At 44.9% G+C, this 17,985-nt stretch overlaps 1 protein-coding gene across 1 annotated transcript; it reads left to right on the forward strand.

Annotated features, from left to right (window-relative positions):
• The first annotated feature begins 7,337 nt into the window (after window positions 1-7,337).
• Window positions 7,338-17,700, forward strand: nfil3-5 (nuclear factor, interleukin 3 regulated, member 5). The gene is made up of 2 exons (XM_083655601.1): window positions 7,338-7,581; window positions 14,826-17,700. Exon 2 carries the CDS (start codon window positions 15,002-15,004, stop codon window positions 16,814-16,816), a length of 1,815 nt encoding a protein of 604 aa, XP_083511727.1. The 5' UTR covers window positions 7,338-7,581; window positions 14,826-15,001; the 3' UTR covers window positions 16,817-17,700.
• Window positions 17,701-17,985: the final 285 nt, after the last annotated feature.

Here is a 17,985-nt window from a genome sequence, read left to right on the forward strand (position 1 = left end):
GATCAGAGTCCACACGCTTTGCTCACCAGTGGTAGAGGGGAATGTAAAGAGGAGCCAACTCTAAACTCAAGCTCAGAGACAGATTCACATCAAAATGACACGGGTGATGCTGCAGCTTATAGGCTGCTGGCTTTTACAGCATGGCATGAGCTTCCCAACTGGTTATGTGAATACCTTCCGCACTATTTGTATGGTCCATCCACTTCAGCTCCCTTGCAACCTGTGTCGCAATCTGTCTCACTCAAAAAGCTCAGTTCAGTAAGCTATTTCCCAGTGTGATGGTCAAGGCAGCACAGCAAATACCAAATGCATTTAACTTGTATCGAAATCATGTTTACTGACTGTAGACCTAAGAGTAATTTCTGTCTTGAATTCATAATATGATCTTTGATCCTGTAATCAGCACTATCTCCATTGATTTGAAAGAAGTTGTACATTTTTTTAATACTTGACTGAACAGGTCATTTGGAAACACTGGGGGAAGAAAAGCACACAGTTGTAACACTTCCATCTGTAATGTTGTCTCAACTGTGATGCTCTGCTGTTGCATTCCTTATGATTTTTCTCTGTATCTTTATTAGATCACTTTATGACAGTGACAATAAACATAGCACTGTATATTTCATCACTTTTCAGAAGCAATCAACCAACTGTAATTGGAAATAAATATATTTTTTAATATACAAAAGACTGCAACATCTTTTATGACAAATTCAGATGATCTCAGTTAATTCCCAAACCAGAAACACGCTATTATATAGCCAATTAAATAACTGAAAACGAACATATAAACTCCTCAGCATTACATTTCAAAGGCAGAAGCACTGCTTTGTGACTGAATAAGCATTACGGAATATTATGCTGTCTCTGGAGATTATAATGTGTTTGTATTTAATCATGTAAGGACCGACTCAAATGAGGTGAAATGAGCACTACAGCTAATAAAGTGCTTATTCACAGCATAAAGACATACATGTCTTTGTATGTGTTCTAAAAGGCATGCATACTGTAAAGAGATGGTCAACATGAAATATGCAAAAGAGGTTTAAATGGTTTTTATTTTGACAAAGGATTTCCATCCTGTAGAGAACAACAGTTAATCTGCCACAAATGTGTTTATTAGTCTCTCCCATCATGACCTAACTGCTCTGCAACTAGTTATCAACTTATTATAAAGCATACTGTATAGCCTACATAATGAGGCACTAATACCAAGTAGCTGCACCTCTCTCTCTCTCTCTCTCTCTCTCTCTCTCTCTCTCTCTCTCTCTCTCTCTCTTTCTCTCTTTCTCTCATTGGGCGTAATCTCACAACAATCAATTGCAGAAAATTTCAAGGGTAAATAGCAGTTAATGAAGGTATTGGAGCAAGAAATGAAGTGGGCCACTGGGTCAGTGGACTGAAGCAGCGAGGAGGTAGGGAGGATGTATAGAGGGAGGGGAGGAGACGGGAGGGTCTCTGAATGAGTCATCCACAACGTCAGCAATAGGAAAGCTATTTTTAGCATGAGAGAACCAGTGGTGGATATTGATTGGCCAACATGGACCGTGTGTCTAAGAATGAAGGTTAGCAGCATCCGAATACATGAACAACACTGTGAAGATGTGTGAGGGAGGAACTGATCTCTGCCATCAGAAATGCTGCTCACTCAGTCCTTTGAGAAATACACTTTGCTACTGCTGCTACAACCGAGAGGAAAGTGGTTTGAATGGGAACGCTGTTATTATAATGTGCTAGTCTGCAATTGTAAAGCCAGAAAAGTGGCAGTGCTTAAGCTACGTGACAATTTGATTCTCTCTGGGAATACTGGCACCCACTTGACAGCATGCCATGGTGTGAATGTATTCTTGAATATTTTACATTTCGATTGCATCTTTTTAACCAACACCAGGTGGTGCCAAGCATCTTTATGACCTTGGGTCAATGATTCTCCATTCATTCACAGCAGGTTTACTACAGAGGTCTCCTCCATTGTAAACACAGTAGTGCCACACGCTCCAAGCTCAAGGTTTCAGAAAGAATGAGCTTGAATTCGGGAGGACATTTAAATGAATCTTGTGTGAATCTCCCCTCAAAAACCAATAATGAGAATAAGGCAGAAGGCGACAAATCCCTATCACCGCCTTGTCTGAAAGCCTTCTGCAAAGTCATTTTTAAGACAAATCTGTGAGCACCAACAGACTTGGTTTAGCCTGTACAACTGCAAACCCCTCTTCTATAGGCGTTTGGCCTTGTCTCTCCACAACAGTAACAACAACAGTTATACGGCAAGTCTTTTGTCTCTGATCAACCCTCAGCCAACCCAGTCTACAACCCCCACGCCATGAGCCATATAGGAGGGAGTGAGCGCCTTCTGGTTGCTAGGCAGGCGCCGCCACAGTTGCCAAGGGAATGCCTGCATGCAGAAGCAGCTGTGGAGAGATGGTGTGCGTTGGGGGTTGGTTAACAGAGGGCCATGGGGAAGGAAGGGGGGGGGGGGGGGGCTAGACAAGTTCAAGGCCACCGCTCCACCAACATTGAACATGATGGTGGTGATGATGAGGGGGGGTGGGGGTGCACTGGGTTGAGACAAAGCTGGGGGGGAAGGGATGTGAGTGAGAAAGTGGCTTGGAAATGGATCTGTGGTCTTTCCCATGGCCGGAGAGATGTAACAGGACTGACATAAGCACCCCAAGAAGGTTTGATGAGGGCAGGGTATGAGGGATAGAAGAAATGCTAAAAACCCACACCAGACCTAAAAAAAAAAAACATGATCGAACAGAGAAAAATATGGGAGAGGACAAATTAAAACCAACAACAAAATGAATGGTTTTAATCATACTCATAATAAAGGAGATGGATGTTTTTCCTATTTTACTCAACCTTACCAGACACTCAGAAAATCATGCAGAATGTAAAGGTGTGGATATCAAATGAAAAGTATAAGACAGCTTGGTAACACACAGCAATTTAATAAAGGTGCAAACAGCCTGACATTTCGACACAAGCAGAGTTTTCCTCAGAGTCAAACTCTAGGTCAGGGATACTCAACTTGCATTGCCCGGGGGCCACTTTTGCAAAATGACAGGAGGCCAGGGGCCAGTTAATAAACAAAAATAATATTCATTTTTCTGTAGTGGATAGTAGGTTTTTGCGGTGCCAGCTGGAAGTTAATCTGACAATTTTAAATGTTTAAGATTTTCACACCCTGCCATGATCCCATATAGCATAAATCTGAACCACCAAGCAGAATGTAAACTAGCAATAATCAGAGTGAGAATGCAAACACAATATCCAGTGTATTGGAGGTACAATGACAACAATAAACAACAACATTTAGAAATTCAGTTTTCACTTCAGTTCAGTTCTCAAATCTGTTCAGTCAGAGAAAACCTTCCAAAACAAATCAACAGAGGATCTCTTTTAAAAATTAAATTAACCAAACAGGTCGACTTTGTGCACACAGGATACTAGTTAGGTTACAGTAAGTTAAGTTAGTTAAGTACATATAAGTGCCTCGTTGACAAGCAGGCTGCAATATTTGACAATTTAGCTGGAGCTCAGTCAAACTTTATGAAAATGTTGGTTTTCATTGGGAATTAGAAAATGGTCAGGGGGCCACTCTGCACCCTATCAGGGGCCACACCTGGCCGCCGGGCCGCAAGTTGAGTATCACTGCTCTAGGTCTACTGTTGGTATGACTCTGAGGAAGACACTGCTTGTGTCGAAAACGTCAGTCTGTTTGCACCTATATTAAATTACTGAATCGACTGTGTGCTCCAGATCCTTTCTTTCATCATTCACTTATTTTATCATTATAGTTCCTGGTCTGAGAGGCACCGGTTTGCAAGGTTCGTCAGCTGAAGCGTGGATTTCCCTCTGTGTACATACAGCTTGGTAACACATTAGACTAGCTTATGTGTAACCTATTATCTGTATCGTCTACTGTAAATTATGTCAGAATATTGATGTCTGTCGTAACAAACAAAAACACTTGAATGTACTGTAGAATTTGAAGCGTGTTAAGAAAATACCAAAATCAACACTATTCACTATTCACATTTTTTTTTTTTTTATATAGCGTGTGTGCATGCGCGTGTGCACACCATGTCCCTTTTTCAGCATGTCTCAAGAGAGAGACATCACAAAGACAAGAACAACAAAATAGACAAGAGACAGAATGACTCATTTCCTTGTGTTTAATATCAACCATAATAGCCAGTACAGACGATGATGTAACCAGTCAAACAAGTGGGTTGACAATAGCAGGGATGAATACAACATCAAGTCCCAAAACAAACTGTTTGACCACACACACCCATGCAGGTCACACACAGCAATGGAAAGAGATTAAAATGTCACACTCAAGTAGGATTACTGTTACTTTGATGATATTTTTAAGCTACCATCAGCGATGTCATCAGTGAGTGATGTCATCAGTGATGTCAGTCGTCCTCAGTGTTGTCAATCAGTCAGCCTTCCTTCCTTCCGACCTTCAGACAGAGCCAGACGTAGGCGCCCACGCCAGGCCGTGCTGCGCCCGGTGTCATCCTACTCTAGTCTTAACAAGGACGCTGAAATGAAACTGCCGGCGCTTCCAGACGCTTTTCCTCACTTCCGCATCGGTTCTGTTTCCAGTGTGTTTGCACCGTAAGAGGGCAGAGTTCAAACTAGGCCATTTTAATTTAAAAATCTGGAAATTACCAAATAAATAGACACAAGTAAAGTTGCTCTTCTCTTCTGACTGACAGTTCACTCCAAATGTCTGGTCCAGTTTCTGGGCAAACACACTGGAACATTGCTGCAAGGAACTATCACATTAATAAAGCACAAGAGGAAAGCAGGTTGCCAACTTTTCATAAAGATCACCTTACATTTTGTGTAACAGAGGAGCAGGTGGCAAAGTGAAGGGAGGACAGCAGGTTCAAGAGGAGTCTGGCCTGCTGAAATGTCCTCATGCAAACACCGAATCTCTGCGAGCTCTGACCTCTGACTGAAAAGGTTTCCCAACATGGATCAATAAATCAATTAAGTAACACATTAATTTTCAACATGACTTATCTGTCTGTGTCCTTGCACATTCATCTTATACTGAAAGTTAAGTAGACTAGAAACCATTTCTAGGGTGGAGACTCGAGACGATGCGCCATGCGCAGTTTTTGGGGGGGATGCATGTGACCAAACTCATGTCAACTCATGCCACATCATCAGTGGGTATGACACCACTTGAAGATTGTGGGGCATGACATGACATCTTCAGTGGTTATGACATGATCCTTAACGTCGCTCAATGTTTTCCAGTTGACCCTTGCTCCACTGCCCGCTGACTTTGTCTCTGTCAGAGATTGGCTGTTTAGCGTGTAGCCCTTCTGATCATACCAGGCCCTCAGTTGAAAGGACTCAGGTGTCTGGGTTGACCATGACCTGTTGAGCTGAACAAAGCAGAGAGAGGTCTGCCCCCAAAATCAGACAGACCATCCTTTGATGGTGACCACAGTCAGATGAGAGCAATCAAACGTCTCCGCCCACTCTCTCCACAGTGTGGCTGTCAACACTTTGCCAGTGGTTTTCATTAAGTGGAGGGCTTTCTTGTGGAGACTTCTCTGCTGGTCTTAATGGTGATACAGTAAACCTCCTCTGCAGTCTTACACACTCCAATCACATCGATGATGGCATCCTTGTCTCTATTCTCCAGGTCGCCGATTGGCATGGAGTCGCACTGCATGTCACCACAGGGCACGATGGAGCTATTAGCATGGAGCGTCATCTCGTAATTGTTCTTCTTGTGTACTCTTGGTTGGCCAGCTTCAGCATGGCCTTACTGATGTAGTACACCTTGCCTTGCTCCACTAAAGGGAAAAACTTGTCCACCTCCTTGTTGAAGAGTGCTGTCAACAGTGACATCATCAGTGTTGTCAATTATATCACAATGTCAACAGTGACATCTTTTTCTTCTTCTGTGGTGTTTGGGTTAGACATCATCATCATCATCGTGACATGACGTCACAATGTTTTTGACATCACTGATGATGTCATAGGATTATGGATGTTGATTGTGTTCAAGTGTGTCTGAAGTTGATTGTGTTTGTGTGTGTCGAAATCCACCCTATTATGTTATGTAAGATAATATGGTGGTGTTCATGTGGAAAAGCACCATGGAATAAGTTTTTGTTTTATTATTATTATTATTATTATTATTATTATTATTATTATTATTATATGACATAATCAGTGTCCGTCATCACTCATCATTATAGTCAAGTGTGGTTCCCAACGTGGGATCGAGGGACCCACAGGGGTTTAAGCAGGTTTCAGGAACAAAATTAAGATTAATTTCAACTATTGCTCCATTAACTAGAAGGTTGCACTAGAGAATGTACGCCTCTAATAATAAATATTAGAATACATAATAACTACTGAGAGAATGTATCATAATAACTGACAGAACATAATGCATTATTAACACTTAATGAGAAAATTATGTATGGCTATGATTAATATTAGAACAACTTCATCACCATGATAGCTAAGTTGTGTTTGTCTCTTCTATGCTTTGGTAGGGACTGCTCGCTTGTTGATTGTGCCTATGTCGATATGATCTGTTCAAAATGGGTTCTGTGATGGTTGAGTTTTGTACATGTTGAAGGGCACATAGTACTGTCAGCTGTTATCTCTGTGGGTTTATGGGTGGGGGGTCCTGGGGGGGATACTTTCTGAGTGAATCTGTTTGTGTATGTGTATGTAGAGTTTTTTTTAGATGTTTGTGGTTTTTGTGTTTTTCTTTCTTTGTTAGTTTGAAATGTTTAAAACAATAAAAACATAGATAAAAAAACTAACTCTTGAATGAATACATCATAATCAGATAATGATGTATTAATAACTAATATTAGAGTATATAGCTAATTGAGAGGTTGTAGCCTAATAACTAATCAGAGAATGTATGTAAAATAATAACTAAATTAAGCTAAGTTGTGAGAGAATATTTAATAATAGAGAGTGTGTATTATACACTGTTTTTCAAACCATGTTCCAGGCTATTATTGGATCTCTCTCCTCCCAGCCTATAACTTCGTGGCAGAGCTCCGTATATTTGCCATACATTTCCATCTATAATATAGATGGATGTCATTTCATGCCATAGCACGTCACATTATATAGATTATATATAATGTGACGTGCTATGCCATGAAATGACATTAAACCGATGAGGAGGTGTGTGTGGGGGGGGTCATGGAGCAGAGAGGAGAGAGGTTGGCTAACACACAGATAGAGGAAAAAAAACTTGACTAGGCAGCCTAAGAGCTGTTATGCAACCACTGACCTACTAACACATATTTCTAGAAGAGAGGGAGAGAAACTGGAGCAAAGTCTTCTCCGGCACAACACAAGCAACTCTCATCAAACCCCAACCGGGAGAAACGACATCCAGCGAGCGAGCGAGCGAGCGATCAGTCAGCCGAGGCGAGCCGAGCAGAGGAGACGAAAGGAAAGGAAAGGGGGAAAACTTTGCTTTCTTTTGAGGACAAGAGGAAACGGGAGCGAGACAGCTTTGTGTCGGGGGCAGCCTGAGCACATTTCGGCATATTCTGTAGACACTGAAAGGTATGTTTTGGGGATATTACAGGGCGGTTATCTTTAGCTATTTTGTATGCAATGTTTCTATTTGTATCGCTAAATCTGTATTACAGTCAAAATGTAGGCTAAATGAGGCTGGCCGCCTGGTGTGTATTCAGATTAGGACATGATGCTTATGGCCGGGTATTGTTCACATGGCGACTCAGCCCTGCCGGTGTGTCCGTGACTTTGACACATTTCCTCCTCTTGTTCAAACTAGTCTGGGCACCTTCCACCCCGCTTTTTGTCATGGGGGCGTAAACCCCGGACCCAGAATTAACACCGGATGGCAATGCGCCTAACAACGTCTTTGTTGCCGTTAGCTTGACGCGGTGATGTTACCTAAACTAGAGTCTGATCAAAACAAAGCTAGCGTTACATAAAACAAAACGTTTATGCAATATGGCATCTCCGCCACCACCGCCTGACACACCGGTCAAAACGGTGAAAGAGGAGTCTGATACTTGGGTCAAATTGTCAAGTTAACGTGAAAGTTGACGAGCTAGAAACGCTGCCATCCGGTCTAGGGCGGGCTCTAGGCGGGAACCAGTAGGGTGACAAAATCAATTGTGGGCGGGAGCCAGGCTCTTTCTCGCCGAGAAGAGCCTGGTGACGCGAGGTTAGTTCAAACACAAATGTTGTATTATATATTTTACGATTAAGGGGCAAACGGCGACCACATCGGTCTAGATTTGTTGGCGGGTTTTTCAATTTGCGGGGGTTTTGTTGTATGAAGGATTTGTGTGGATCGTGGTTGGCCGTATGCTCAATGTGCTCAATGTCAAGGCGAGGTAATTTCCCCCATGGTGTTTTCCAGGGAATGAGCGCTGCTGGTCTCTGCGTGTCTGGCTACAATGTGGCCATCGGCACATGGCGTGTGCCCCTTTATCTTTGATTTGAGCCTGTTTCATTGTATCATTTTTGTTACAATTCACTGAAATATCGAATAGTATAATATGTTTCTCTTCGCTTCGGCTGCATGAGCATAAGGCAAGATTGGGTCATCATGCCATCGTTTCATGTATTTTCAGGATAATTTAATATCCACAATTTGAATTTAAGCAGATATGTATAATTATGGAAAATACAAGTTATTATAAATTACAATGTGTTAGTTAGAAGGATAGCCAGAATTGTTAGAAGGATACTATGCACATCATTTTAAATGTATAACAGGATTACTGTAGTATTATAAAAGAGGGTAGTGATGCCATAGCTGCATATCAAAAGAGCATACTGTACAATAGGCTGTGATAAGGACATTATAAACTCTTTTCTTCAAACTAATGTTTTAATAACCTCCTTCTGCCAGGTTACAATTCAGGATATTTAGGATAATAATTGAATGTTTCTGGGTTACATCATGGGTAGCTGTAATCATGCAAGTAACACATTCTCAAAAGTGTTAGAAATGGAAAACAATGAAGAGATGACTGAAATGTTTTTCTTCCTGTCATAAAAAGGAAGTTATTTGATGAAGCAAAGCACAGAGGTTAGCTTTATGGGAGTTGGAGGGTATGACATAACCAGTGCACAGTAGGGAGCAGCAATAAACAGCCGCTCTTTCGTGGGACAGGGAGTCCTGTAATTGATTCCCATTTACACCCCCTTTGCTTCTTCCATAGCATTCTTAGCAGATTAACACCAAAAGGTCACTTTTAAAGTGAAACCTACAGTGCAAAGTGCTGGAAGACAGTACTGTTTTAGAAATGCAGTCAAAAGCATGAACAACGAGGCAACACACACGTTACAAAAGTGGCCAATTGCTAAATGTTTCACAGAAGGGAAAACATGGAAAGAGAAACGGAGATAAACCAGATAGTGATTATTCAGTACAAAACTGTCTCCCAAGATCCTTGTAAGGTCTTGGTGTGGCTTTGTTGTGAAATGAGAATAACTAACTGAACATCCAGGATGTGATGCAATGCATGGAAATCCCTCTCTGTGGAGGCAGGCAGAGTTCTGGTGAGCTTTTTAGAGTCTGAGCTGCCAGCTGGTCTGGACTCAGAGCCGTCTGCCTCTAAATATAGGTCAAACCTGTATCTGGCAGAGGACAGGCATGAGGTACATACGGGGCACCCTATAGGTCAAACCTGTATCTGGCTGAGGACAGACATGAGGTACATACGGGGCACCCTATAGGTCAACCCCCCCCCCCGATAACTTTTGGCCCATTGTTCGACGTTTACTTGTAATGCCATGAACTGATCCACGTGTTCAAACATTCTCATTTTGAGACTTGGTGATGTTCGTATCAATGTCTGTCTTCTTCTGACTGTAAAGACTTGCTAGACTTGGACTTGGCCCCATACCATGCAGCAGCAGCCAGTCAGTTTAAAATGCAGATCGGTAAACATGCACGTACATGTAGAGATACGGATACAACTTAAATAGGATAGAGATCACTGGTACAACATGTAACTCACATGTTGTCAATTCACCAGTCACTGAGAGATGTCTACACGGCAGAAACTTTATGCAGAAAGTTGCATTTATGTTGAGGTTGGAACACTTTAGGATATTAAGAATTCGTCTGTATAGTTTAGTATTTTGAAAGAGATTTGTAGTGCCCCTTCACTAGTCTAAAGGTAGAACATTCCGCCATAAAAATGTGTTTCCCCCCCCAAGTTGTAATGCTAGTATAGTATTGTGTCACTGTCCAGAGTCCAGGTGTGATTGTTTATAGTCACATGTGACTGAATGGAAATGTTGAATGGAGTGGCAGTTATAGGACATGACCTGGAATGTCTGGATTGCTGTTTCCTAGTTCAGTGGACTTTCTTAACACAAAGCCACAGGGCAAGATGGAGGCCCCTGGCTGGGGCCCCCGGTCGCCACGTGGGTGGGGCTGCTGGATGACTTCAAAGATGGAAGAGGGGAAAGGGATGCCATGCATTACTCAGACCTGCCCCGGAGGGGGTCAGAGGTGCAGCATTCCTCCCCAACCAGCAAGTGCCTGACAACAGCTTCAGAGCTGCCCCCCCCCCCACCCCAAAAAAAAAGAAAAGAAAAGAAAACAGAGACAGAGAAAACACTTGTCTTAGTTACAGAGAGTCGTTATTTTTAATGCAGAAAGGATCCGCGGTGTCTCCAAAAATCTCTTCGTGGATCTGCCATAATTAGCATGACCATAACTGGGGTGATATTCTAGCTGCTCGTTTGGTTCGTGGCTCTTATACAGAATGCACAGAGAGAGGGGAGAGAGAGAGACGGAGCTGGCAGGGTATTATTCACAGCCAGTAACCTGTAGTAGCTTCTGCCGCTATGTAATATGCATGTGTGTTACACAAGGTTCGCTGTCGCAACACGGTGGATTCAGGGCACGTAGGTTACGAGCAACAGCAGCCCTCCCTCCCCCCCGCAGTCCTGAGAGAGAGAGGCTGTTATGAGTGAATGAAGCTGCAGACATGGGTGTGTGCGCTCTGACGTCAACGCCATCTCCCCATCTCTCTCACCTCTTTTTTCCTCTGCCTCTGAGGCACGCTGTTTCTCGCTGCGTGTCGGAGTCGTCCATGTTTCTCCTGCCTACTACAGGAGTGAATCACTGTGGGGTTCATCCTGCCGTTTCTAGGCTCATGACATCGCGTATCGAAGTTTGTCTCTTTTATTCCTCCTGCTGCTGCTGCGCTGTCGGTACAATTCCTCTCATTTCCACCAACTGGATTCCTCCAGTCTGCCCAAAATCTTCCGCCCCCCCCCCCCCCCCCCCCACCTCTTTTTTACCACTCTATTTTTAGAGTGCACTCGAATACTCTCCTTCCCTCTCTCCTGGCCTCCCTCCCTTGCAGTCCCACTGACCTATTTTATGGCGCACCGTCAAAGACAGGAGTGTTTACTGCGTGGCGTGGCTTTCTAGGTCAGCGGGACAAGGCAGACGTATGTATGCCGACTCTCTTCCTGCCCCCCTTTGTTGCACGCCCCCTCTCCGCCAAGTCGTTATGAACATGACTTGGGGGGCGGGGCGATGAGGGGGGGAGGTGCTGACCCCGCACCCCCCACCCCCCCTCCCCTCCCCACCACATCTGTTGGTGTTCATGTCCAAACTCAAATCCCTCGCTGTTCACCGTAGCTGTTACCAGGGATTCTTTGAAGGAGAAAAGCAGGAAAATGTCATATGGCCGTCGAAGGGGGAAATCCTGTACGAAGACTAGCCCCGTAGCCGTCCCAGACTTACTTAGACCTTAATCAGAATTTACAAAATGGTCGGCACGGCCAAACTGTTACAGAAGTTATGTAACTAAATAGGGAGAGCACTAGACTCTGTGAGATTATGTAACAAGGACATTGACTCCTGGGCTGGGAGAGAGAGGCAGCAACCGGTTTGCTGGCAAAGCTCATCAGAATAAATAGTTGTGTGGCGTCAACCGTGTCATACGAATTCAGTGGTTTGTGATATAGGCAGAGAATAGTGTTACACAGTGAAACATAGGTGTGACAGATGACAGGGACAGTTCAATCATAGCATCAAATTGATAGAATCTAATTGCATTAAAAGTCAGTGTGATTTCATGGGGTAGGCTTGCTTTCTTAGATACATAGGGATCCCCAAACATTTCTATTTATTTATAGTAGGTTATCCTAATAGTAGTAGTAGTAGTAGTAGTAGTACTTTATTGGCATATACAGTCACTAGACACACATCCAATTGCTTTAACCTGGCTAATGGAAACGCACCTAATTTGCATTTAATTTTATGTAACAACGGTTTGCATAACAGTTGCTTGACACAGTTGGCTGGAAACGATAGGTAACATTTTATTTGTATAGTCTAATGTTGATATTTAACTATGAGGTGGGGAAAAGTAATGTGCAACTGCACCCAACTATAGACTACTCTTCATACAATTATGAGCATAACTTGAAACTCAGTAGGCATTCTAGTGACATTCTAGTGGTCACTTGATAGGAAGTTGAGTATCAACATTGGACTAATTAAAATGTAATTGAAAGCTATAGAGACACTGCTGGACTATGATGTGACTGGAAGGTTACAGGTTGAATCCCTGTGACACCTTAGTGTACATCTACAGTAAGTGGGAATGAATATAGCAGATTGTTGCTTCCAATATGAGAAAATGGGTGAAAGAGGGGAAAAAGGGCAGACAGACACAGGAGAAAGATTAGGCTTATCAGGAGGATCTCTGCTGATGAAACCGACTGGCCATGTTTAAACAGATGTGCTGTTTGCTTTCTGTGTCGTTGCTTAAACAAAGTGCCACACCGGAGGAGTCGTAACCCTCTGACATCATCACCTAGATCAGAGGTTTCCGAAGCGGGAGGCGGACCTCCCCAGGGGGGCTCCAAGCACTTTCAAGGGAGCCTCAGTGAATGGAAGTGAAAAAATATGATATTATTACATTGGTTATCAAAGTGAGATCACATAGAATAGCCTAAATGTGTGTGGTTTGTTTAAAGAGGTCAGAGATTCAGCAGTTTTGTGGAATTCTACTGTTTTTCCCACTTTTCCAGAGTCAGAAAGAAACAAATAAATTCCTTCAGACGGACCTTTCTTTATGTATTTTTGGTGTTTTCTGAAGTATGCCAAAAAGCAATATCAAGCTATCTTGGCTCAATTGTTGAGTGTCTATGGGATCAAATAACATAATCATGATCCCATAGGCATCCAGGAATTGAGCGAGGGGGGGGCGCCTTTTCCAAGCTTTGTCTGGGGGGAGGCCCACAGTCTCACACCTAGATTATGACATGCACTTGGCATTTGTGTCATCAAAAGATGTTTTTTTTTATGTTAGTAGTGGTGCCCAGGGCTCAGTGAAATGATGCGTTCATTAATTACAGTATGTCAAGTGTGTAATGCTGTGCAGTGAGAGAGAAACCAATCTCGTTATTATGTAACTACGTTGAATATTGTAACTTATGGTGCAAAAGGATGTTTGTTGGGCAAGGTTTCCTGTTCAGCTTTGATGCTGATACTAGTGCAGCAGGTTGTGTGGTGTTGTGTAATGTCAGACAGTGTGACAGCCAGGTCCCTAAGACACAGAGATGACAGATGGGCCACTGCAGCCTGATTAGTGTCAACACCGCCTTCTCCCCTGCTTACGCACGCTCACACACACACACACACACACACACGCACACATACGCACACGGCCCAGCGCAGATGTGTACAGTTGAATTACAAGCCGTGTTTGTTTGTCGGCTACTGTCGTGACGCATTAAAGCCCCAAGGAGTCGGACATATTGAGTCACGCAAAAGGTGCAGGATGAAGGTTGGAAAGGCCAGGAACTCAGGAACTCACCATCCTAGAGTTTCTTTGATGGACGCCCGACCTTCAGTTTGGCCCCGTGTATGAGTCACAGTGTCCCTTATGATATTTAGAAAAAAAAATGTAAACGCAGAAATGAGAACGTCGGGAAATTCGTTTCGCCATACCTACCCATTGCATATGTATATATAGGTCCAAGAGCATGTGTGATAAAATATCAGATGTATCAGCCTCAAATAGATTAAGCGCCGTTCACCCTTCCACTCCCTCCCTCCCTCCCTCCCTCCCTCCCTCCCTCCCTCCCTCCCTCCCCTCCCTCCCTCCCTCCCTCCATCCATCAGTCTCTGCAGAGAGAGCTAGCACGCGGTCAGCCTGCCCTAGTCCTAGTTATGTGACTGTGACAGTGCAGTGTCTTACACAAGAGCTCTGCAGCGGCAGGCAGACCTGTGCAGCTCAGCGCCCAGCCCTCGGCTCAATCCTCTCCGCCCTGCCAGTCAGCAAACACCCCCAAGGAATACTGTTAACCTACATTCTATGCATGCAAAACTGCCTGTACTAATCCACCGCAACCCCGCCCCAACCCTCCCTGAAGTCAAGGAACATGATGTCGATATAAACTACCGTATCAAACAATAGAAATGATCAACGTCCACACTGAGAGTGAAAACATTACATAACGTTGGTGGTTATGTAACTATTTATTTTGGCACGAGTTGACCTGCCGGAGCCAAAACGTTTTGTACGATTGGTTGGGTCAGACTGTCATTTCAAATCACCATACAGGTTACACCTACTGTATATGGAATCTGATTCCCTATTGTGGCAATAAAAGTGAATTTGAATCTGAATCTGAAGTTAATCTGAATACAGGGACCCACATATTAGCTTTGTGCTACATTTCATGAAAAGTCATTTGACCTGACCGGAATTTATGTCACAATGAACTGCAGTATTTCTGAAACTAATTCTCTGTCCCTCTCTCTCTCTCTCTCTTTCTCCATAACCCAGTTGCCGGTCAGCAAGCAGCAGCGCTAAAAGTGGGTCTTCAGGGAGCGTTGAGCTGTGGAAAAAGCCCAGACTAGACGGACTGACCTACATCCTCTGTTAGACACCCAAAGAAGCAGGGCACCCGCCTGACACGGATCAAAACCGCTAGAGATCCACTCTGGCCCCAGGCTGGGAAAATGGAAAGCCTGAGTCTACACCTCCCGTCCACCGACAACGACAACCTGGATGTGGACACTTATTCTAACTACAGCGAGAGCCTCCCATCCCCCCAGCCCGAAGGCGGACCACGTAGCGGCCGCCAGGCTAAAGGCAGCAAGTCCAGCATGTCCTCCCGGCGCAAGCGGGAATTCATCTCTGATGAGAAGAAAGATGCATCCTATTGGGAAAAACGGAGGAAGAACAATGAAGCCGCCAAGCGCTCAAGGGAGAAGCGCCGCCTCAATGACATGGTTCTAGAGAACCGGGTCATGGCGCTGAACGAGGAGAACGTCCGTCTAAAAACAGAACTCCTTCAGCTCAAGTTGCGCTTTGGCCTCATCAGCACAGCCTCCTACATGGAGAAAAGTCAGCAGATATCCAACAGTGCTGCTAGTGTCAACAGCAGCGACGGGTGCAGTGGCGCCTCCAATAGTAACCCCTACCTCTCGAGCAGTGGCTACTCCAGCACATCCCAAGTGATGCTCAACTCGGACTCTTCCGAAACCGAACAGTCGAGCGTTGGCGAACGACACAACGCGCTCCCGAAGTTCTCTGCCCGCTGTGGAGGCTCCCTTTCAGACATGTCCGACGACTCCTCCAGCCCAGAACCCATGGGTTATGACATAAAGAGGGAGCCCACAAGTATGGAGGTGGGCAAATCGGAAAGCAATGGGATTCCCAATAGGATGCCCAATGGGTTCTACCATGGTGGCCACAGTGCTCTGGTGGCTGCTAACCAGCAGAGTGCATCAGAGGCCGAGTGTGCCATGGACTACCAGCACCACCAACAGCAGCAGCACCACCACTTGGAGTCCTCCAGCCCAGCTCCCCAGGCCTCCTCTGCACAGAGGAGCGTGATCCTGTACCGCTCCAGCAGTGGCTCTTACCCCGTGGAGAGCCAGAGGACAGAGGAGCCGCAGGGCCAGCAGAATAGACTGTCTCAACAGGGCCAGCACTCCTCAACCTCCAACTTCTCTGAGTGCTCACTGGCCATCACAGAGGTAGCCGAGAAGCTGGAGAGGACGAAGACCTTAGACTCGCCGCAGTACGAGTACGCCAATGGTCATGCAGAGTCAGCAGAGGAGCTGCAACAAAGGTACAAATCCAATGCCCAACAACAGCATGAGAGACATCAGAGGCATTACAGCTACCAGAGCCAGGAGATGGACCACCATCAGAACCCCTTTGCCCCTAATCTACTCCACAACACTGAGGAGGGCAAGTCTTCCTTCCAGCAGCACAACGGCTACCTCAACGCACTGGACGAAGAGCCCCCAGTGCTGACCTACGAGGGAGGCCCCAGAGCCGAGGGCTTCTACCGGGAGAACTTCTCTGGTAAAGACACCTCATCCAGTGACGGGGACCTCCGTAGCTCCGACAAGGAGGGCTCCACCGACGATGAATTCCCCTCCTCCTCCTCCTCAGACATCAGCAGCTACCACCAGAAGGCGGCGGGAGCTGTGGGTCAGAACAGGGAGTGCCGCGCCGAAGTCAAAGGCACGGCCCTGCCCCACAAGCTCCGCCTCAAGTACAGAGCTCTGTCCAATGGGGCAGCGGGAGCTCAGACGGAGGGACATCTCAGCGCCTCCTCTACCTCTGCGTCCCCCTCTCCCAACCTCCCCCAGCACCCCTACTTGGCACTCAGCCAACACGGCGGCCAAGCAACCGGGGAGAGCAAAGAGGTGAACGATACCCCTTTTGGCAGACAGGGGGAGCACCAGGTGAGCGAGAGGGACGAGGCGAGAAAGGAAGGCGGGAAAAAGGGATCCAGCGTGTGGAGTGGTCGGAGGTGAGAGGCGAGATTAAGGACAAAGACTTTGACATTGGTCACCTGTCTAGACTCTCTGATGTGTACTAGACTACTACAGCTTCCCTCCACCACGGTTGATAACAGGACAGCTCCCTTTCGACTGACATCACTGCCTTACAACACAGACAAAGAAGGCAACGCTCTGTGTGAGGTGTAGTTAGGATGTGATTTCACCATCGAGTTTCACTGTGTCACCTGTCTCCCTTCCTCTTCTCCACCTCCCTCCATCCCTCCAGTCATCGGTTCTCACTGACGACAAAAACAATAGGCAAGGTGTCAGAGTGAAAGAACAAAGGGAGGGAGCAAAATGAAACTCTGTGGTGGAGTGTGGGATATTTTGCCTTGTGGAAACATTATTCATTATTCTAAACTGCCTTGGTGGGTGGCCAGTGCGTACACGTCTAGCGTGGCATTACAGGAACATTCCTTTGACCAAAGAATATACATCCTTCCTCAGCATCTCCCCTCTTGGCATAGAGTTACATTCTTCCTCCCTCTGAACACATCTGTGCTATTTTTCGAGTTTTCTCCTCGCCCCTCATCCCGTCTGCACAGAAAACCCCTTCACTTCTGAAGCACTTGGATTGTATATTACTGTGACGTGTAAATTTGCATATATTGAATATATATTTTAAGAAAAAAGTGGCAAAAAACAAAAAAACAAAAAAAACAAACAGTGGGATGTGGAAGTCGTAGACTATGAAAAGTGATCAGTTTGGTCCTGTTGAGAGTTCTTGTACAGTCCCTCATTGTCTTGAAAATGCCTCAAAAATGTTCTTTTAATTGTATGTATGAGCCACAGCTTGCTTGTAAAAAAAAAAAAAAAACATTTCAAATTCGGTTCACGGTTCAGCTTGCGGTCTCTAATCAGATGATCGACCTCTGACCTTTTAGACACAAAGCTCTCAGTCAAGGCCAGTAATCTGCATATCAGTCAAGTCAACGCAGCCACACACTGCTTTGCTGACAGAATCTGACAAGCACAAGCCAGAATCTGACAAGCACAAGCCATCCAACAAAACTGAACAACCTTTATTTTCCAGACAAAAAAATTGGCTATCAAATAAAAGAAATGGCTCTCCAGTCACAACCAGCAAAGCTGCTCTTTCTTCATAAGGTGCCTCTTTATTGTCTTTATTGCATTGTCCATCG

The sequence above is a fragment of the Poromitra crassiceps genome (genome assembly GCF_964638095.1).
Source record: "Poromitra crassiceps genome assembly, chromosome: 19".
Classification (NCBI taxonomy): domain Eukaryota; kingdom Metazoa; phylum Chordata; class Actinopteri; order Beryciformes; family Melamphaidae; genus Poromitra; species Poromitra crassiceps.

What these genes read in the sequence shown, in the direction of transcription:
- nfil3-5 (XM_083655601.1), top strand. Translation starts at nt 15,002, where the DNA reads ATGGAAAGCCTGAGTCTACACCTCCCGTCCACCGACAACGACAACCTG.